Source organism: Diachasma alloeum, unplaced genomic scaffold (assembly GCF_001412515.2).
Source record: "Diachasma alloeum isolate Michigan unplaced genomic scaffold, Dall2.0 Dall_scaffold_00197, whole genome shotgun sequence".
In the NCBI taxonomy this organism is placed as follows: Eukaryota; Metazoa; Arthropoda; class Insecta; order Hymenoptera; family Braconidae; genus Diachasma; species Diachasma alloeum.
In genome coordinates this window covers 458,200-481,546 of record NW_021680362.1, presented here as the reverse complement: position 1 = coordinate 481,546, position 23,347 = coordinate 458,200, and the positions used below count along the sequence as shown (strand labels likewise).

The window sequence follows — 23,347 nt, the reverse complement described above, 5'->3', positions numbered from 1 at the left end:
TCTAAACAAAAATGTTATTGTATAACTATAACAAGAAAATAAATGAGAACATATTTAATTTGATTAAATTTGTTATTTAAAATTTTTCGCGTGCTATGTACCATGTAATATTATGACAAATAGAATGAATATTCCGTCCAACAATGTGTACATATTTAAATTCATATCAATCAACTCTTGATTACAAAATTCTTTGAGAATACAACTGGAAATATATGTAGAACAGAACATCTAGGTATTGTCCTCAGTCAAATATATTCATCCTGTAAGCGAATGCCAAGTGAGTGTTCTATAACCTTGTTACGGTCACGTCGTATTCCTACAATTTAACCAAAATTAAATGTAATTACCTGATTCAATAGATCTTGGAAGAGGAAGGTCATAAGTGGCAATGGCTGTTGCTACTGGTACAGTCGTATCTCGCACGGTCGGAGCACTTCGTTTATTGCACTCGAGTTGATGGTGCGCACGTCAGCTTGGAAACGGACGAAAGCATATATTCGCAGGTATTTCTGCATGCATCTTTATCCATTTTTTCCTTCAAATATGGTTATTTAATCTAGTTGCTTCATCAATGCAATGAGTTTGCATCCATTTCTTCCATTTCAAATTGATTAAAAAAATATCATATTCCATTAGACTTCACCCAGTCTCATTTTTGGATGGAATGATTCAACCATATTTCAATTCCGTCATCAGTTAGTGCTTATCACTTATGTTGCAGAAAAAAGATTAGAATGCATATTGAAAGACACATAATAGCCAACATTTTCCATCAATATACTGTGGTGTACTCACTGGAATTTATTTGACACTGAGAGGTCACAGTCTAATTTAAATTGTTTGATTTCATGATCCAATTCTAGAATGCGGGGCAATAAAGCGGGAGGATGGATTGCTCTTCTGCTTCTTTTGATACTCGGAAAAGTGAGTGATTCTAATGCAAATATTGATGGAAGTATTGACTCTCGTCTCCCGAAAAATTCTGTTCCATCCTCCTATGAAATAAAAATCGAACCGCATATGATTCCCGGAAATTTCACATTCAATGGAGAAGAGGACATTGTTCTTGCTGTCTTGGAAGAGTCTTCGGAGATCACTCTTCATGCCCATTCTGATCTGTTCATCAAAGCAGATGCTACTGTTTTGATCGGGAAAGATGGCAAGTCTGTGAAACCGAAGAATCACATTCAGCAAAATAGCACCGATTTCTTGATGATCAGTTTCGAATCGAAAATCGCTGCAGGAAATTATACATTGCATTTAGAATTCATCGGCAAGATCAATAATGGGACTGATGGCGTTTTCAGGTCATCTTATCTAAAAGATAAAAATGAAAATGTGTAGGTACACTCACAGAAAAAAAAAGTTTTTGGTTTCCAGCACCACGCTACTGAAATCCAGAACAATAGGACTGGAATCTAGAACCGTGGATCATTGAAATTAAGAACACTGGGTATTCAAAGTAAGAACCATCGGGTGCATTCAAATATTGCGTCTCACGATGGAGGAGGGGAGTTCTGTAATTTCCTGACAATTCGCGACTGAACGGGGGGAGGGGTCGTTGCACAAGTTCTGACACCATAATTAATGAAGATAATTTGAGGAGACAAGGATGTCAATTTAAAAACGTCATTGTTCTTGAGTTCAGTATCCAACGGTTCTTATTTTAAGAATCTAAAATATGGAATTTCAGAACCCAAATTGAAATTAGATTTAATTAAAAATTACCGAGAACTAAACCTTCGTCTCAAATTCTCAGAGAAATTCCACTGGAATTCAGTACTTTTTGTCTCTGAATTTTTGGAGTTTGTATAGATGGTCGTCTCGTATTACTGTTCTTTGGTCCTTGAGTGATCAAATATATTTATTGTTGTTTGATGGGGTTTGATGGTGTTTGTTAGTCTATAATTTAACACTTTTCACATCTCTAGGTGGATCTTATTAAAATTTAATCCCTTTGAGACATTTAATTCATTAAATATAGATGCTGAAATAGATGTACGGGATTATACCCTCACTCGACCGTTCGTTCATACGATTATGAATAGATTCTTTCAGATTATTAATCTATCAGTTTTTAAGGTGTTGATATAAATTACATTATTTTTTGGCACCTGGTGGAGTAATTATCAAACGCTACCAGTTTTGGCGTAACTCAGTATTCACGATGAAGACGTAGCTGGTGTTGAATTCAACAAAGACATGTACGTAAAATTCAATATACCGAAATTATACATAAAATTTAATTGCCAGTAGATGCCGCTACACCATCAAACGATTCCATTAATTTGGAAGAGATTCCATAACAAGGGGTGCCTAGCTGCTGAAACCGGATTTCAGTACCATGCACTGGAATCCAGAGACTGTTACTGAGACCAGAAACTTTTTTTTCTGTGCTTCTTATACTCACACTGCAAAAACTAATGACTGACAGCGATCTGAATTCAAAATACCGAAAATATTCGAATGGTCAACAGTGTTTTCAATTCGATGAACTGATGATGGTTTCAGATATAATGTGTGTTTGAAAATGAATCGGACATTTTTTATAACTAAGAAATTCCAGTAACTTATTTGCCCATATATCGCATGTCTGTCAAGATGACTCATGTTCGTGAGTAAATTGAATTCAGTAACGAAGTGGTCAAACGGTTCAAGTCGATTTTGAATATTCGTGAGTTTTCAATGAATATCTCGCAATTTAAGGCAGATGGCAAAATTTCTGTTATAACCTTTTTGGTAGAGCACATTGAGCGCTTCAAAAAAGATATATATGAAAATTTCGCTATCTCCTTTAGATTTGGAGATATTCATCGAAAACTCAGCTAAGAGCTAAGTCGACTTGACCCGTTTGACCACTTTGCTACTGAATTATTGGAGACTGCCTATAGTGGAATGAATCATTCCATGGGAAATTCATTCAATTATTAAAAAACAATCAAATACGTTAGAGCCATTGAAACAATATGGACATTATTATTGTCTGAATGGGATTTACTTTCATTTAATTGAGACACTTTTCAATTTTGCCCGGCGGCTTGGCGCAGTGGGTAAGTTCGTTGCCTCACATGCGAAAGGTTCTGAGTTCAAATCCCAGCCGGGTAGAACGGTGCGATCTAACCATTTAAAGTCTTGATCATCATCGCAGTATACCCTAACTGGATCGAAGCGATGTAAAATAACGATAAAAAAAAAACTTTTCAATTGGTAAACAATATCTACAAAATTTTCCTGAAAATGTCTACAATAATGTCTGTCCCTCGGGCATTAGTTTTTGCAATATCGTCTGACTAAATTTTTACTAATCAAAATATTGGTGATAGATGGTTCATCGCTACCCGTTTTTCACGAATTTTCGCGCGAAGAGCCTTCCCTTGCTGGGATGAACCAGCCCTGAAAGCTACATTCAACCTATCTCTCAAACATTATCCAAACTACACGGCGGCATCTAACATGCCAATACGAAGGAAAGTAGAAACCGGCGATGGAAAAGTTTGGACCAATTTTCAGATTACACCGAAAATGTCAACATATACAATTGCGTTCGTAGTCTCCGATCTGAGCTGTATCTCAAATACCAATAAGCTGTTGAATATGTGTGCCGTTAAGCAAGCCCTCCCAGGGTTGAAGTTAGCCCAAGTAGTGCAGGATAAGGCATTGGCTCTATTTAATCAATATACGGGGATGCCGTTTCCTTTACCAAAACTAGACAGCTATATTTTACCGCATGAGCAACGAAGTGGATCCTTGGACAGTTGGGGACTCATCCTCGATCGGTAAAAATGATTTCAATTTTGACAATATACGGTACCTCATCTGAGAAAACCAATACACATTTTCATCATGAGTAACTATATTTTCGGACGTTTTTTCCCATATTAATTCCCGTAGGAGTTTCGGATACTTTTACCGAATTTACAAATTAATCATCATTTTTGAGGGCTCAAATGTATATCGTTTTAAATGTAACGAGAAAGATCCCACGCTTGAGCGCGCGTGTTAAAGACAAATCGTGACACGAAAACTGAAAGCCGACCGAAGTCGAATACGTGCGGGCGGATCCGAATATTCAACCAATGAAATTCGAGGAATGAGCGTTACGCTACAGCTTACGGCGTATGTTCTTTTTAGAATAGGAATATTTATCCGAATTTTTAATTATTGTTCTGAAGATTCTTAAGCTTGATGAACGGAATAAATATTTCTCCCAGATTTCCAAAATGCAACGGTCTATACTACTTCATTCTAGAATGCTTATATTTCTTGATGAATCACAGAAAAAAAGATTGTGGATTTGGTAATCAAGTGATTATTAATTTGGTAATCACCCAACAGCCCATTATATAATCACTCGATTACGGAAGTAAAATGATCTCAGGAATTGAACAGAGAGAGAAACAATTTAAGAGTCAAGTAATCATAAGGATCAGATGAGAGACAAGCAAAACGTAAGGGTTAAAGGCAAAAGTAAAAGATGGTCTTAAGCGTTTTATGTTTACACTCGGCCGTCATCATTCGCTCTATTTCACTCTTCTGTTCGATCTTTATAACCACTTCTCTCGTTTTTGCATTAGAACCTTATAATTGATTCTCCATTCTTCCATTTGACCCTTATGACCGTTTCGCTTTTCTGTGCAACTCCTAAAATCATTTCATTTCTGTAATAAGATGATTACCAATTGAATAATCAGATAATTACGAAATTGATCATCATTACCCAATTTAAAATAATGTGGTTACGAATTGGCAATCATGTTACCAATTTGGTAATGAGTTGATCACCCCACTATTAGAATTTTTTTGAAATTTCATATAAGATATTATAGTAAATCTCATGAGAGTGACATTGAATTGAATTTAGGGAAAAAATGGTTATGAAATTTCAAGTTTTAAGTAGAATTCACGGAAATTCATGAGTTTTCAGTAGGAGTGCGATGTCAATTTCACAACCTGAATGAATTTCCAGTGGAACATGAATATTCAGATACAAAATGTTGGGAATTTTAAATTTTTCCCTGAATTTTCCTGATTTTTCTGAATTTCCGCTGAATAATTGAACTAAAAAATTAAATATTTTAGTGATTTCTGGATCATTTGAAGAGAAAATCAATGGAATATTTGATTTTTCAATGACAAGATTTCCTGAAATTTCAGTGGAACTTGAAAACGATAGAAATTTCCGCAATTTGGCACAGAAAATTCAGACGAAAATTTTTAACAGTGCAAATCGATAATCTTTTTCTCCGCAATAGATTAATTTTTGGCATAAAATCATGTTAAGGTGTCATCTTCCTCAATTCAAGGACTTGATAATTTCTTCATCCTAAGGAGGAGTTTGATGTAAGAAGATGCGGTCATTTCTCTTCAAAATTATTGTGATTGAGCGCAGGCTACAGTACATTTCAGGAATGTTTGGAGAATTTCCTTTTCATGACTTCTGTATTCATTCAATACGAAAAGAAATCACCTGATTGCCAAGTCGTTAATCTTTTTTTCCCTTCTAGATTCCTTTTTGGCTTAAAATCATGTTTAGGTCTCATTTCCAATGAATGTAAGTATTTGATAATCTCTTCATCCTAGGGAATCTCGCATGGTCATGAAGGACGACTCACCATACTGTGCGAAAGAATATGCAACATTATTGCTCATTCATGGTTTGGCGTATCAGTCACTTGTCAATTTAGTCAGTCCAATTTGGTGGACCGATGTATGGCTGAATGAAGGGCTCGTACAGTACTTGCGGTTGTACATTGAAAACCAGGTGATATTCCATTTTTTGTATTCTGGATAAGATGAGCCATCAGGGCAAAAATCACATTTGTTTCATTTCAGATGCATCCAGAATGGGATTTGATAAACGAGTTTGTGGCTGACACAAGTTTATCGAGGGATAGAAAAGACTGGTTGTCTTGGGAACCGAAAAAATTTGTGGATGAAAAATTTAAAGTGCCTCTTTGTGATTATATTAAGAGTGCAGCCGTAATGCATATGCTGTCTAATACTGTTTCCAAAGAAGTTTTCCAAGAAGGTGTTCGCATTTACTTTAAGAAATAGTAAGCATTCGTCAAAAACTCAGAAATATTGTATACATGCCAAACACATGCCAAATTCCGATGGAATTCCTTGAGAAAATTCTTTGAAATTTCAATGGAAATATTACTTGTTTTTTCTACTGAAATTTCCAAACTTCTTACCGCAATTTGTAATAGAAAATTTTTAACAGTGTGAGAACATGCGGTGATTTCACCGCTTAAAAATCGTTGCGAGTGAGAGCAAACGACAGTTATATTTCGAGAATGTTCAGAAATTTTCCTTTCCATGACTTCTCCATTCATTCAATATGAAAGTCCTAAAATACTCATGGCGTTAGCTACAGGAATTTGTTTTGTGATATTCAGGTCATTTTATCTCTCAGTGCGTGATCTAAATAAAAGTCATCTCGATATTTTATAGCCAATATGGAGCAGCATCACCAGATGACTTCTGGAGTGTGATGCAAGAAACCTACGATAAGGCTCAAAAAACCCCCAAAATTAACATAAAAGATATAATGAATTCATGGACGAGTCAAACTGGTTATCCCATGGTGAAGGTGGTCAGGGACTATGAAGCCGGAACAGTGACCATTCATCACCCCAACAAGACCCCTAGTCAGCCGTCATCGAGATGGTTTATTCCAATCAATTATGCAATCAAATCTCATCCGAATTTTGCATCCACTGTACCCACCCATTGGTTGAAACCTGGTGATGGTCAGCTCGTCATCGATGGTTTGAACAAGGATGACTGGATCATCGTGAACATTCAACAATCAGGTGAATAACTTCATTATCTATAGCCTCGAAAAGTATAGGTTTATTTTACCTTTCACTACTCATTTTAAGGCTACTATGGAGTTGATTACGACGACGCCAGCTGGGAGAAGATCATTCAATATTTGAATAGTAAAGACTACACAAAAATACATGTCTTAAATCGCGCACAATTCGTGTCAGACTTGTTTCATGGCGGCAACTATATGACACTTTTAAAGTTGACCTCATACCTTTCTCGTGAAACCGAGTTAATTCCATGGAGAGCCGGAAAATTGGCGCTTTCATATTTCAAACACCATTTATCGGATGATGCTGAACTCCAGCAAAATTTGAATGTAAGTATAAAAAACTAAAGTTGATATATCACTTACGGAATATTCATGGCAGGAAAACTCTGTATACGAAAAAATTTCCTGGGTTGTTTTTAAGGAAAACCAGCATTTCTATAGAGTGATCAATATAGAGTGATAATTGTTTACCTTAGATGATTCACGAATTTCTCGATATAACGATTCGATTCTGTTCCATTACAGGAGTAATAATAAAAAAAAAACAGAACAGAAATCTACAAACCTGTCAGTGCGCTTGGAGTTTAATGTTTAATTGCATGTGAATGTATTAAATGAATTTCACGTGTTTTTTTAGTGTGTACAAGAAAAAATTGAATAGAAAACATAGTGAATTCGTTAGACAATTCTATTGGATTTCTATGGAACTTTCTATTAGTTTGTAGCCAATTGTATTGAAATGTTGAATCGAAAATATTCTATAGGAAAAGTCTATAGAGTTCGAATTTGCTATACAACTTACTCTATTATAGTTATTTTCATCACAAGGTCCACAAAGTATGTTCTGACGAATGTAGCTTTGTAGGCCGAGCCGAAGGCGAGATAGTATATTGTGTCATTAGGACCGTAGACGGAGGTTTGCGATGAGTGCTGCTAACTCACACGAATCGCAAACCGACGTCACGGTCCGTATGACACATACTATTTTTTGTCATGAAGGCCCGTTGAAGGTGAGGGGGAGGGGAAGGGGAGGGGGCGCAGAAGCGGGGTCCAGGGGCCGCAGGCCCCGGTGGGGGGGGTTGGGGGGGGCGAAGCCCCCCCCACTGTAGAAAAACGAAATGACAAGTGAAGAGAAAATATTGAAGAAAAAGAGATGCAAAATCCTAAATTGAGATTCGAAAGAACGAATGCAAAAGTTGTAATTCACGGAGTCTGTCAAAAACATTCAAAAAACATCTAGATGAGAATGGAAATCTTCCTCCTCCTGAAATGGAAATTGCAACAAATTGAAAGAATAAAAAGAAGGATTAATCATTTTTCTAAATTTATTCTCATGAGAAAATCAACGTGTGAACATCTACAGTTTTTACAACTACAACTACAACTACAACTTTTCTTTTTCATCGGTCCTCTTCTTCTCACAACATACTCAAATTTTTCATCACATTTTAATAGAAATATATATATAATCTATTCAAAATAGATATATAACGAGAAAGTGAATATAATCTCTTTATTAAACTAATATTTTGACAATATAACCCTCAAGTTACGACTGACTCCCTAGCAACGGAATAACAACTCCTGATGTCATCGGCAATGACGGTGGCGCATTGTATTAGTGGTGAACGATCCGCCGAGTTTTCAAGCGAGTGACAGCGATAACCGCACACTTCATGTTGTATTCCTACGAAGGTTTTGTGGGTTGCCCATCTAGAAACTGTATGTTTTTATTGTCCTTGGGCTGCTAACTCGAGTTAACCATACCTGTGCTTCGTTTAACGGACCTGGTCTGTTAAACGCAATTTAGCTTGCCTCAAGACAGCTATAGTAGGCGCTACCTAACGGGCCTGAATGACGAAAAAATACTTTTGGACCGTGTGATGAATGCAATTTTTCGTCTCACTTCGCTCGGTTAGATCGCGGTTTACCGGGCCTTCTCACGAAAAGATATTTTCGATAGAATTTCTTGGACACTTTGACCGAGGAAATACTTTAGACAATATCTCAATAAAATAAATTCCATAGAAAAATCGATTTCTAGTGACTTTTTCTACAGAATATTTTCTATTGAATATTCCAATAAAATCGTGCCAAAAAGTAATAGAAAGGTTAATAGAAATCCAATAGAATTGCCTGGCGAATTCGCTAGGTTTTTCCATTAAATTTTTTCGAACTTGCGGCTTAGTTTTCGGAATGTTATAGTTAATTGAAATAACCTTCGTTAGTTTTCAATGTTTCTTTCAAAGGCCTTCTGTTTCATGGAACAATTTTCCAGTAGTAATCCCAATAGTGCTTCAAAATTATCGGATATTTTTCGATAGCTTCGTTGCCTAGAAACGATTGTGTTAAATTTTGCAAGTTTAAAATCCCCAGTGGGAAACTGGGATTTTTCTGCGAAGTTTGACACACTTGCTCCTAGGCAGGGAAGCTTGAGGAAAATATCCGATTAATTTTGAAGCACGAGTGATATTCTACGGGTTATTTTTTCACTCGGATTTCGGCCAAGCAGAGTGCAGTGAACCTCCGGATACATTTATACAGCCATACATTTACAATCCATTTTTTTGTTTATCTGTCATACAGAATATTAAACGTGAAATGCGTTGAAAGATGAGAAACATTTGAAAAGCTACTAGAGAATTTCCGTCGGACATTTTTTACAAATTTCCGAAATAAGACTGTTTGACAGCCTCAAATACTGTGCTGTGATTGGCTGAAATCCGAGTGAGAAAAATAACCGAAGAAATTTCTCCCGGAAATCTGTATTCTCGAATACTAAATTTCCGTATGGCTTTCTGTAAAGAAAACATCTACAAGAAACATTAGAATTTCAGACCGGATCGTTCTGTAACTGCTGCTGTAGGATAATCTTGTTCGTTTTAAACTCCCGTTCTTGAAATATTCTAGAAATATGTTCAACTCCTAATGAAACGAGTACTCGAAGAAGTTGGATTCGAGGATCGCCCTTCAGATTCAAACTTAGTGAAAAAGAAAAGGTCTGAGCTGATGAATCTCGCTAGCAAATTCAATAATACTAAATGCTTGGAGGCGCAATCGAAGAAAGCATTGGCTCATTTGGAAGGGAGGTGCGTATAATTGTATTATCAGGAGTCAAATGATTCTAGAAACATGTTCCCTGCAATGATAATTACAGAGGGTATCAGAGCCTCGATTACTGGCAAATTTGTTACGGAGCATCAGATGAGAAAGTTGCATCTCTATTAGAGAAAAAAATTGAGGACGGAAACACTGAAGCATATTTCAGTGCCCGAAGCTGTTCACGGAATACAACTTTCTACGAGAAGTTCATCAAGAAAATTGCATCCAATCAGACTATAGCCAAAAATACCACGCGACTGGCAATTATTGTTCTTGCTGAAAAGACTGTCGAAGGATGGGACTGGGGGATAAACTATTACATGCAGCATTTTGATCAGTTGTTGAAGGAGTGAGTAGATTCACAGAAAGCAATACAATGCGGACATCCTTATCCAGTCATGTCACATAATTGATATGACTAGCAATGGGATTGAGTTCAACCTAAGATGAAGCACTCAATCATTTTCTTTTATAGTTATGGCCAAACCGATGTGACTTTCATGCTGAACCATTACATTCAGAGAGCTGCAACTCCTCAGCGATTGGAAAAGGTAAAGCACTTCAATTACTTTCAGTTCAGCCAACAATCTGAGGCACTGATCAAACATGGAATGTTCTTTTAGATAGCGGAATTTATCAATGAACACCAAGATCATTTCGAAGCTTCCGTGAAAGAGGAACTCTCGAAGAAATCCAAGATGTTTGAATGGAGTAAAACAATGGCTCCACTCATGAATGACTGGCTGAAGCAGCAACTTATTTTAATGGCAGAGACCACGAAAGCTTGAATAATATGAAGCGCTTCAATATGAATGAGAGTAGTCTTTCGATGTAGCGCGTTGCCGTGTTAAACTTATGGCAGCCGGGTGACTCTACATAGAGATCAATGAAAATAAATAACCATTACTATCATATCGATTTTTGTAATTATTTAATGGCCACTCACAGTTTCTGTAATGCTACTGATGAAAAAATCTGCAGATGGTTCCAGTTTTGATTCAACCGTAATTTTACGTAAATACGTCTATAAACATAATTTTGGAGAAAACTGCTGTTTCCTCTAACCCTTTGGGAAAGCTCCGAATTTTCTCCATTATAGAGAATCTTTCCTGGCAACTTTCCGAAACTCACAAAATTTCTAAAATTCTCGAGGTTTTAGAATTTTCCAGAAAGTTATAGGATTTTCCACAAGTTTGATTATAAATAATCATGTTCGAATTGAATTTCCATTAGTTTTTGAGCAATAGCCATTCGTTTTTTAACCTTTTCTCGCAAATATCTCGGAAAATACCCAACCGATTTCAATAATTTTTTTTCAAAATATTCGGCATTTGATTGATTCTATCTAAATCAATCAAAACATATATACCCGTTCATACAAAGTTTTTAAGATATTTGGATTTTTCTGTTTTTGACTTGAAATCCTTGTTCGCGCTCTAACTTGAGTAACAATTCAGATATCGACTTGAAATTTGGCATGAAGCTGTCTCTTATTATCGCAAGAACCTGTATGGAAGATGGGCTCAATCAGTCAACTAGTTTCGAAGATATTCAACTTTGTATGTAAACCTAATGTCTTGAATATCTCAATAACGAGTCAACCGATCTCAATGATTTTTTTTTTCAAAATATTCGGCTCGATATCCTCGATCTAAATCAACCAACACATATATACCCATTCATACAAAGTTTTTGAGATATTTGGATTTTTCTGTTTTTGAGAATACTCAGTCGAATATACTCAGTAGAATATGTACAGCCGCATGGCTGCAGTCGCCTACTTGTTTTCCGTCACCTCTCGTCGAAAAACCCAAATGGAAAATACAAGAAAGAGGGTAAGTATGATTCGAAATAGTTTATTCGATTGAGAAGTCCTTTTTCTTCCAACACCACGTTTCATGATCGTCCAGGAGGCTTTCAAGATTCATCCGCTGGTAGGTCAGAAAGCAATTGCGGATCCAAACTGGAAAATGACATTGAGAACGGTAGATTCTAATTTTTCAAATAGATTAAAAATGGTTGAAATGAAGTAGCAATGTAGTCAAGTGTTTCTAGATAATATATTATCACTCCTAATCGTCTCGGGGATAAATAATTGAAAGAAGGGATATCTTCAGATATCTCGGGAATAAATAATTGAAAAAAATGGATTTTTCCAGGGATAACTAAATAAAATTCTACTACACTGTTTGAATTTTTTTCAAATTTCAAGGAAAATATTATAGTAAATCTCATGAGAGTGACATCGAATCCGATTTAGGGAAACACTCGTTATAAATTTCAAGTTTTAAGTAGAATTCACGGAAATTCATGAGTTTTCAGTGGGAGTGAGATGAGAATTTCACAACTTGATTGAATTTTCAGTGCAATATGAATATTCAGAAATAAAACGACATGAATTTTCAATTTTGCTCAGAATTTTCCAGATTTTTCCCAATTTTTATAGAACAATTGAACCGAAAAATCAAGTATTTTATTGATTTTCAGATCATTTGAACAGAAAATCAATGGAATATTTGATTTGTCAATGACAAGATTTCTTGAAATTTCAGTGAAACTTGAACACGATAAAAATTTCCGGAATTTGGCACGGAATATTCAGACAACAATTTTCAACAGGTTACGAGCAAAATTGATTATCCAAGATAGATAAAATGGCCGTTTGGAATGCGTATATCTTTACTAAGATAGAGAACTGATTACCAGGATGGTAATAATATTCAGTGCAATGTTGATTACGGTCTCTTTAAGATCAGATCCTTTGCAATCGATACCATCTCAGCTACAATATTAATTGGGAATGTACGCTTCCGATAACATACAATTTCATTTCGTAAATGTGGATAATCTAGAAGGCCCTGGATGAAGAAAAGGTGAACACAAACATTCTATAACAAGCAGTATGGGTTTCGTTCATTTTCGAACTGGTCTCGAATCACGTCATTAAAACAAGTGTGCACAATTGCAAACCTTAAACCTCACCTCGCTCCTACTACACGTAGAGTGATCAATCAATGAATAATGCGGAATTGATTAAAATACATTAGTGAACGCTTCTATTGATCCATTGTTATCAGCACACACAGCAGGTGAGTGATAACATTCACTTAAGTTTAATATGAAAAGTGTGTCGGTGAAAGAATACCATGAGAATTCCAGCGATAAATTCTTTCTAATATATCGCGTTCGAATTGAAGTTGAAAAACTAATGCGAATGATTGACTCAGGGGTTAACATGGTTTTAAATCCGTCTTTATCTCTGCGCACAGTCCGCTACCATCTTCATCCTATTTGATAACATTAATTTGGGGGGATCAAGTATGACATGCTGCAGATGATACGCTATTTTATTGATTCCAAGATAGTGAATGTTATTGAACGTTATCAACGTCGTATTAAACTTGCGTCTGGAGAAACGTCGAAATCAGAAATCCGGATTATTATTACTCAAAGATAGAATTCGCTATTTACTAGTCGGCATGAATTCATAAGACTCTAGGTGAAATGATTCACGTTGGGCTTGGAACAAAGACCGAATTTTAAGTAAAGTTTGAAGTTAAATGGTGTTGACTCGATGGGCCAATGCCTAATTGTGACACAGTTTTGCCATTCTCACTATCAATTGGTTTTCCGGCCCAATCCAGATTAATAGATAACGAAATTTCAGAGATATAGTTGGTCTTTTCAGCGATAAAAAGTGTATTAAATCTATTAGTTCGCATTTTTTAGTCACACAGGATGGGGCCTCACCGCAAGAACTGGCTGGTGCTTGTGCCCATATTAGTTTTTGGCATTCTTCGAAATTGTGCTGCGTATCCGACAAGTGAGGATTCCATTGGTAACTACAACCATCAAAAATTGGTGCAGATTAATGGGAACAATCCAATTCACGTCAGAAGAGTTATTGAAGATGATGATAGAAAACTCGACTATCGCTTGCCAAATTTTGTTGTGCCTGAAAAGTACGAAATTCTTATTTCACCGAATCTGGATGGAGATGCATTCGCGCTAGACGGATCTGTGCTAATTCAAGCTCGCGTTTTTGAGGAAACAGACAGAATTGTGCTACATGTTGGAAAAATCAATGTGAAATTAGCTAGTGTGACGGAAGCTGATCCGAAGTTTCTTGATGACACAGATCGGAAGTTTCCTGCTCTAGTTAATTTAACTTATGAAGAGAAAACCGAGAAATTTTCGCTCATTTTGGACAGTTCGATTCCTAAGGATTCAGCCATTCTTATCGCTATTCAGTACAATGGGACATTGATGGATAATATGCTCGGATTTTACAAAAGCTCGTATTTTGATAAGGAGGGCAATCTCAAGTAAGAATTCATTTTTAAGTTAAGGTCAAATTGTCGCGATGACTTTGAATATTTTATACGGAAAGAAGGAGAAGAATAATATTTGGTGTATACTGATGAAAAAAGTTCTTTGTACGTGTTTACTTGGATCAAGAAATTCATGACCCAAAAATTGACAAGATATATATTACACTGAGAAAAAAATAGCTTTCGATACGGAATTTTGTAGTTATGCCAAAGGCGAAGATAATGTATGTCTGGCAAAAAAGTAATTTCTCAAATTATGTCTACACGGAGAGAAATGTTCAGTAAAAATTACGGAACACACAGTTCGTTCACCGATTACGGAATCGATTCGGAGAATTTAATTGACGGTATCGTAATTTTCAGAGGCGATTCAGCTAAAAATTGCGGAACGCTCTGGTAAAATTTCGTGATTTTAGATAAACATTACGTGACAGTTCCGTAAAATTTGCTACAACCACATCTCGCTACAGCATTACGGAAAAGATATGTAATTTTTATTCAATATTTCTCTCCGTGTAATAGAATCCATTCATTCAATAGTTTTTTAGTCTCAAATTTAAAATATTTTAATCCAAAAACCATTCCAAAAACAATCTAAAAAACACGTTTCCGGAAGTTGCTGTCTTGTTATGAACCAATTACTCCTCATCTTTCACTAAATTATTCTTCTCTTGTTAATTTTCAAACCATGTGTTTCTTGATAGAAAAGATGAACTACTCAAAAAACTTTTTCTCAGTGTATCGTAGGATTTTTGCCTGAATATTCACAAAAATGAAGCAAGTTTTTGTCAATGCAGAACGTTTCTTCAATGTATATTCTAGTAACTATAATTTCAAACGAATGTGATTACAGGCCTGTATACACTAAGAAAAAAAATTACTTTTGCCAAGGAATCATTTTCTTGGGCGGAGGCCAGTCATTCCCAGGTGGTCATCTCCAAATATTACAATTATGTTGAATGATGAGATGATTATGCTGCGTATGACGTTCAATGAACACCCTTCATTATTTTACAATTTTTTCAAATTTGAGGTTTTTTTACATAAAAAAATTTAGAATAATTCAAAATGTTAATAATTTTCAATGAAGTTAATTCAAGGTCACATGTCGCATACACAGAGAAAAAAAACAATTTTCGCAAAATATTAATTTACTGAACAGAAGTATTTATTTTTTCAAAATCCTGATTGGGTTTCAATTATAACAATCATGTTGCTCTAGAGAATGACTATGTTGCACATTACCTTGGATGAACTCCTCTAATGATTATTCATTTTTCCTAAATTTCTCATTTTCTAAAGAGAAGAATTTCGATCAATTTTTTAATGTTGATAATTATTGAAAACTTCATAATTAACATGATTGTCTTCTACAGCAATATAATTCACACAATTGAAATCTAATTAGGATTACCTGAGAATGACTCGAATGTAGAAATACAGTATTGAAAAAATAAATACTTTTCTCAAGTAAATGGATATTTGGCAAAAAAATTTTTTTTCTCAGTGTAATCATTCCATAATTCAACATAATTGTAATAGTCGGAGGTGGACTTGGACCACCAAGGAATGACTAGCCTGGAGAAATACGCTCCTAAAAAAAATAGAATGATTCCTTGGCAAAAGTAACTTTTTTTCCTCAGTCAAAACAAAATCTCATAGCATTGTAGAGGAAATCATGAGGACGGGGAACATGAACCACATCTTCATTGTTTCACATATCTTAAAAGAGGAAACGATTTAACAAAGTCATGGAGTCACCGACATTTTGATGATCTCATGCGACCCCTTTACTTTGGTCTATCGTTTTTCAGTTTCAATAGGAGATAAAGTCTTCAGCTTATCTCCAGTTCCTTTTTGCCTGTACACAATTGTCTAATTGACGGTAATTAGAACATCGATTTGGGTCAATATGAAGGATGCGGTGATCTAAACCAAGTATTTGTCTTCGCCAAAAAATTTTCATAATTTTTCATATTTTTGGGTGTTTATACCTGTTGTGTCCCCGTCGCGTACTATATTATATCTGATGTCTCTAAGAGGTTCGAATTCATTAACAGCAACTTGGGAGGACTTGGTTCATAGTAATATAAGCGGGGGTTTGAGCCTATCTGACAGAAGGCATTTGACCATTGTTTTTTGCGTTATTAGTCTTTTTGCTTCCGCATGGAAGCCGTGTTTTTGATCGATTTTTCGATTTTCTAATTTTGATTACAAATGGTCTAGAATGTTATGAAACGTGAAAAAATGATGTTTTTAGGGTCATGTCTGAATGTATGTATCCAACAACTTGGGTTTTGGGTGATTAATTTTTAGAAAATTCAACATAAATACGGTGAAATTTGTAGATAAAATCTGAAATTTTGGATCATTGGAGCTATTATTGAGCTCAACTTTGGTGTGCTGTTTCAGCCCGATGCCCCATAGTTCCTGAGATATAACAACTTGTTTAAATTTCGTTTTTCCGCAACATCTCAAGAACTGCTGCACTGTCTACAATTTTTTTTTAATACTCATGCTAATGGACTCTGTAGGCCAATCAGAATCCATAGACTCTTTAATACACAGTTTGGAGACATTGCCGTTTTTCCGTTTTTCATGAAAAATCTTATACGCACAATAACTGGTGAAAAAACGAAGATTGAAATTGAAATGAAAATTGGTATGATTATAGCTCGTACGATACTGAAGGGTGGTATTTTGAATAGGCGCAACCCGTCATGCAGTTCCGTAGATATTTAACCTTTCGTATCAATTTTTTTCCTTAAAAGATCGAATATTTTCCTGTAGACACCCTGTAGCACGTGGTTACGGTTGTATGTCTGTCCCAAGAATACGGAGTTGCTACAGATTCATTCGGAAGCAGACTGCCAATGGAATTGGTAGAAATATAAAAAAGAAAGGGACTAATGACGCAAAAAGTAACGGTCGCATGACTTCTTCTGGATAGGCTCGAATCCCTGCTTGTTTCTCAAGTTATCGCGCGTAAAATAATAATTTTTCTACTATTTGAGGTGTTCGTCTCCTCCATATTAATTTCGCTTCAAATACGTAAAATCAAAAGATCAATTTACTAAACTTTCCCATTCTTTAGCTGGATAGCCGCTACACAATTCCAAACGACGCATGCACGACACGCATTCCCATGCTTTGATGAGCCACATTTGAAGGCCAAATTTGACATCAAAATTTCGCATCAATCGTCGCTACAGAGTTTGAGCAATATGCCGCAAAGTCAGAATAAGCCCGTTGGGTAAATGATGGATATTCACACTCTTACGAAATATTGCTTCAGCACAAATAATCGAAACTAATCTTTCAGGAATTTAACTTGGGACGTCTATGAAACTAGCGTACCAATGTCCACATACTTAGTGGCATTCATGGTATTCAATTTCACATCGGTATCGAATAAAGATGGAAATTTCAATGTTTGGGCAAGATCTGAGGCTATTGATGAGGCAAACTATGCTCTCCAAATCGGGCAAAGATCAATCGATTACTTCTCTAATTTATTCAATGAAAGTTATCAATTGAGGAAAATGGATATGGTTGCTGTACCGGATTTTTCAGCAGGTGCAATGGAAAATTGGGGTCTAATCACTTACAGGGAATCGCGATTACTGTACGATCCCAGGAAATCGTCAGATGCTGCTCAACAGAGTGTAGCATCCGTAATTGTACATGAGTGTGCTCACATGTGGTTTGGAAACTTGGTAACACCTGAGTGGTGGGGATACTTGTGGCTCAGTGAAGCATTTGCCAGATATTATCAGTACTTTGCCACCGCCAAGGTATTATCGTTTAAATGACGTCTGAAATGCGTCGACTGAATCTCGAAAAGTATGAATATCATTGATTTCAGATGGAGCCGAGTTGGAAAATGGAACAGCAGTTCGTGGTGGAGCAACTTCAAACGGTTTTTGCCACTGATTCTCTGGATTCTTCTAAGCCTTTGTCCCGACAAGTTGAGAGCCAGGCGGAAATAGGAACTACGGGAGATACTATCACGTATTCCAAAGGGGCGAGCATTGTTCGGATGATGGATCTGTCATTCGGATCTTCTGAATTCAATTCTGGACTACAAGAGTATTTGAAATCAAAGTAAATTCCGAAGTCATTTCGTATATCATTGTTGATCATTGTTTTCGCTTCATTGTATCAAAAAACGGTTATAGAAATCGAGTTTATGGGTTTTCAATAAAATTTGTTATTTGAGGAGAAATAATTTCAATTGTTTTCGGAGGTATATGGAAAAGTTGCAAAAAATTGAACCCAATCGATTTCACTCCGTACACTGTTAAGAATTTTCCACTGAAATTTCCGGTAAGAGTCTTGGAAATTTCTAACATGTAACACTTCCGCTAAAATTTCAAGAAATTTTGACATTGAAAATTTACAACTCACACTTTTAGTTTAATTATTCCGGAAAAATTAATAAAAAAGCAAGGATATGCAAAGGAATTTCTCCCTGTGTTCCAGATTCCTCTCAATTCCAAAAGTTTAAAAAGAATTCCTTGAAAATTTGAGGGAGTTTGGCAGTGAATATTCATTTCCACTTGAAAATTCATGTAAATTATGAAATTTCCGTTTTCCTGCCGGTAAAAAATTGTGACTTCACTTGAATTTTCAGAGAAACTCAAAATTCCATTGATTTTTGCTCCATAAATCGAATTCAAAGCGTTTTTCCCGAAAATTCAGCTGAATTGTTTTAACAGTGTAGGGAAGGTGAACGGTCGCCATATTGGATGCGTACGGGTGGGTCAAAACACATTTTTTTAGTAGTAACTACACATCTGAGAAAAATCTCCTGAAGGCCATTTTTTTATTGTAGGACTTTAAAATTTCAGTAGTGTCCCCCTGAACATTTTTTCTACTTTTCTATATGCCTCATCACGTATTTAAAGTGATGGGCGTCTTCGCCAACATAAACTTCTCAATTCCACTGAAGCGTATTCTCTTAATCTTCCACTAAAATTATCCTCGATAGAAAAAACCGTCTTTGAATGAACGACTAGTTTTCTTAAGTCTACTGATTCATTGCTGCCTCTTTCGTTCATAGTAAATATAAGTCAACAAATCCTGACCATCTTTGGACTGCACTCGCGAAAAAAGTAAGCGCTGAAGGGATCGGTCTCAACGAACCACTGAAAAATGCCATGGATACCTGGACAAAACAGTCGGGCTATCCGAATGTACATGTCACAGTGAGCAATGGTTCATTATCATTAACTCAAAAACGCTTCTTCATTCGTAATCCGAAGAACACTGCCACCAACGTCACATGGTCGATTCCATTGTCATGGACAACGCGTAGTGAACGCAATTTCCAATCAACGAAACCTAAATATTGGTTTAAAACTGAAAACGAAACCGTCGATGTAGGAAGTAAACTGGACGAATGGGTGATAGTTAACGTACAGCAGAGCGGTATGTACATGAAATGGGATAAATATGGGCATTGTTACAAGAACATTGATAATTGAATGAACCGATATTTCATTAGGGTTCTATCGAGTTAATTACGACGAGGTAGCCTGGTATCGTATTATTGATGCTTTGAAAAGCCAGAACTTCGAGGAAATCCATGAACTTAATCGAGCGGCTCTTGTTGATGATTTGTTAAATCTCGCGAGAGCTGGAGATTTGAACTATAAGGTTGCATTTGATGGACTCGAGTATATTAAAAATGAAACCAATTATCTACCACTTAAATCGGCTCTCAATGGTTTTGACTATCTTCATAACCGTTTTGCTGGTGGAGAACACGAGGGTTTTTTGAAGGTAATTTTCTAGTTTTTGTGAACTTGAAAATGTATTTTTTTGTCGATGTATATTGACAATTCGTAAAGAATTATTAAATGCGTGAGAATTCCGTTTTCAATTTTTCCATACGCTCTGTGGAATTTATAAACGTTTTTTTACAGAATTTCACGTTTAATTTAATTTCGAAAATTCGTGAAAAGTTGGGATTTGAAGATCGGTCCACCGATGATCGATTGACAATTTTATTGAGAGCGGAGTTGAATACTTTGGCGTGCAAGTTGGATGACGAATTGTGTGTAAAAAAATCGCAGGAGTACTTTTCATCATGGAGAAAGAATGATACAGAAATGTATGAATAGAATTCACATAATTCCTCATATTTAATACCTATTGTTTTTCATTTTCTGATCCAAGATAGAAATGAACGTTGACATTTATTTTAGAATTCCAAAGAATCACATATCAGCCATCTATTGTTCAGCAGTAAGACATGGAACATTTGAAGATTGGGAGGCATTACATGATAAATACGTTAATTCTCACTGTGCAGTGGAGCAAATCGTAATTTTGAATGCTCTGGCATGTACACAGAATAAGACAACATTGGAAACGTAAGAATTCTGAGAATCCGTTGAAAATTCCGGAGAGACTAATTCACTGCACTTTTAGATATCTACTTTCTGCAATTACTAAATACATACAATCTCGCATTCGCAAGCAGGACAGTAGAACGATTTTCAATGCAGTCTCCAGTTCAAGTTTGGTTGGAGCTGAATATATTCTGGAGTTTGTTACAAAATACCATGCGAAAATGGTAGAATAGTGAGTATTACACGCTCCTTCACTATTTATTACGCATGTAAAAAAAAAAACAATGACGAACTTTCGCTTTTTCTTTTAATATTTTTTCCGATTCCGATTGAAAATTGAATAGCTTTCCTGCACGATCTTCATAAAAACATTAATAATGAATATTTGTTTTTAAAAATCAATAGATTCTCATTTTTCTAAATTCGCTTGATATTTCTATTACAACTTTGCTTTGAGAGCAAAAGTTTCTTCTAGAATTTCATGACTCGAAAAATCCGTTGTGCTCATCCAATATTTATTGAAGAGGTTTAATGAAAAAATAGAAAGGTTTCGATAATTATTGTTTTTCCTTGAAATTGAAAAAAAACTGATAGATATTCCAAAAGAATCTCAATAAAATCTAGATGGAATTCGAATCCATTTTTATATAAATTTCGCAACTTTCGTTATTGTTTCTCTTGAATTTTGTCACATGTGACTATACTGAGAGAAAAAATTACTTTTGACAAAAATAATTTCCTTAGTATAAGAAAATATTCTCTAGTCAATTTACAGAATTGTGAAAACTCCTGGTAAATAATTTTGTGCTCACACTAAGAGAAAGAAGTCTTTCAACAGGATGAGATTCTCTTCTCCCGTGAAAATTTTCAAGTGTTAGCATAAGCCTTCCCATCAATTCATATAGTTTGCGTTATATCTAGAATTTAACGGACTGTGAGAACTCCCATTTTTCCGATCTAATCACTCGTCATTTCCAACTGAGGAATTCATGTTTCAATTACATGACGAACACTTTCATTATCAATTCAAGTGTACAGAAAAATGATCTGAAGTGTTGTGCTCTTTATGCAAAATTTTATGTAATCAAAGTCCCGATGAAAATAAAAATTCTAGATATAACGCAAACTATATGAATTTATGAGAAGGACATCATTTCTAGTCTTGAGAACGCTTAAAAATTCTCTCGGGACAAGAAAATCTCATCCTGTTGGAAAACTTTTTCTCGCAGTCTGAGAACGAAATTATTTTTCAGATAATTTCACGATTTTAAAATTGAAAAGAGAATATTTTTTTGTATCAAATAAACCTTCCTTGTCAAAAGTCATTTTTACTCTCAGCGCAGAAATGAAAATCAATCAGTCAATGAACATAGAAAAGAAGTATTGCCTGTAGCAAAATACATTATTCTTCTTATTTCATCGAACATTACGCCATTCTTTTCACACGCAAAGAAATAAAGTGCGTAACGTAAAAACTAAAAAAAATTCGTTTCAAAATTTTTTCATTTGTCTATTCAACGTTCAAATTTTCAGTAACGTTTTATCTTCAATCAGTCTTGCCTTTTGACATTATTCTGTTATCTATTTTCTAGTTATGGGAACAATGATGCTATTGCTAGTATCTTATCAGCTGCATCTCAACGTTTTTCGACAAAGAAACTCATCGATAACTTTGAAAGTTTCGTAAGAGCAAGTGGCAATATCTTGGTATCTGTTCAAGAATCTCTAGACCAGTCACTTGAACTTACAAAGTACGAACTAAAGTGGTACAATGAGAAATCCGCAGCCATAGTCGATTGGATCACTGCTTACAATGCGAGACAGGAGGAGGGAAAGAATCCCTCTATTGATGGGAATAATTATATATTACCCAAGAGCATTATTCCTCAAAGTTATATCATCAAGGTCACACCTTATATTACTCCTGGAAACTTCACATTTGATGGATTTGTTAGCATTACCACTCTAGTTGTGGAAAAAACTGACAAAGTTGTTCTCCATATTCATGAAATCAACATCCGTAATATTACTCTATGCGTTAATGGCGCTGAGCTGAATATAAATGGCAGCAATGAATTGAAAAAATATCAATTATTGGTATTGACGCTCGAGAAACCCTTAGCGACGGCATCACCGTTGATCATTGAAATTTCATATACTGGAATTTTGAATACGATTATGAAAGGATTCTACAGGAGTTCCTACATCGATGCGAATAATAATACTAGGTTCGTACATTTCTGACTGCTTTTTTGATTGTTTACATGAACACATTTTGATTGAAAGAGCGCCATCAATCATCAGTTGTTACTCCTAGTTGTTAAACCTAGTCTGGTCACCCTACGCGAGCCGGTGACTTGGTCACCTCCGCGCGAATATACCGCCGTCTCGAGTCGAGGATTTGGTTCTGATTTGACGTACACAGGTCTTTCAAGATCTCTCCAGAACTAGGTGGACCTGGTAAGTCCTAATCAGTTCTGCGACGTACTTTTCCAGAGACCTTTCGAATCCTCAGTTCTTTTCGGTCCTGAGAAGTCCTCCTCGATGCTACCGAGAACGCGTGATTTTACGAGCGGGTGAAGGGGAAGGCATGTATGCGGAGGGTTGAAATTTGTAGCCAACGAGGAGACAGGGTTGCAGAATATATTTTAGCCACCCTCATCTACCCGTTTGCAGGCGGTGTTTAAATAAAAAATAGTGAACGTTGATTCTGTATTTATTGACCCCCTGAT

The 23,347-nt window shown here is 35.8% G+C and overlaps 2 protein-coding genes across 2 annotated transcripts in view; both read left to right on the top strand.

Moving 5' to 3' along the window:
• Window positions 1–395: 395 nt before the first annotated feature.
• Window positions 396–10,842, top strand: LOC107048778 (aminopeptidase N-like). The gene is made up of 11 exons (XM_015272140.1): window positions 396–506; window positions 867–1,343; window positions 3,327–3,779; window positions 5,584–5,764; window positions 5,836–6,056; window positions 6,457–6,818; window positions 6,888–7,153; window positions 9,737–9,915; window positions 9,984–10,277; window positions 10,404–10,479; window positions 10,552–10,842. The coding sequence occupies exons 1-11, from the start codon at window positions 460–462 to the stop codon at window positions 10,714–10,716; spliced, it is 2,721 nt and encodes a 906-aa protein (XP_015127626.1). The 5' UTR covers window positions 396–459; the 3' UTR covers window positions 10,717–10,842.
• A 2,824-nt stretch (window positions 10,843–13,666) lies between these two features.
• Window positions 13,667–23,347, top strand: part of LOC107048744 (putative aminopeptidase-2) — a 28,361-nt gene continuing 18,680 nt past the window's right edge. The window contains exons 1-10 of the mRNA XM_015272100.1: window positions 13,667–14,253; window positions 17,354–17,512; window positions 17,582–18,053; window positions 18,125–18,363; window positions 19,322–19,689; window positions 19,766–20,043; window positions 20,226–20,374; window positions 20,469–20,636; window positions 20,695–20,847; window positions 22,208–22,843. Of these exons, the coding sequence (XP_015127586.1) occupies window positions 13,667–14,253; window positions 17,354–17,512; window positions 17,582–18,053; window positions 18,125–18,363; window positions 19,322–19,689; window positions 19,766–20,043; window positions 20,226–20,374; window positions 20,469–20,636; window positions 20,695–20,847; window positions 22,208–22,843 (3,209 nt within the window). The remainder of the gene's footprint in view (window positions 14,254–17,353; window positions 17,513–17,581; window positions 18,054–18,124; window positions 18,364–19,321; window positions 19,690–19,765; window positions 20,044–20,225; window positions 20,375–20,468; window positions 20,637–20,694; window positions 20,848–22,207; window positions 22,844–23,347) is intronic.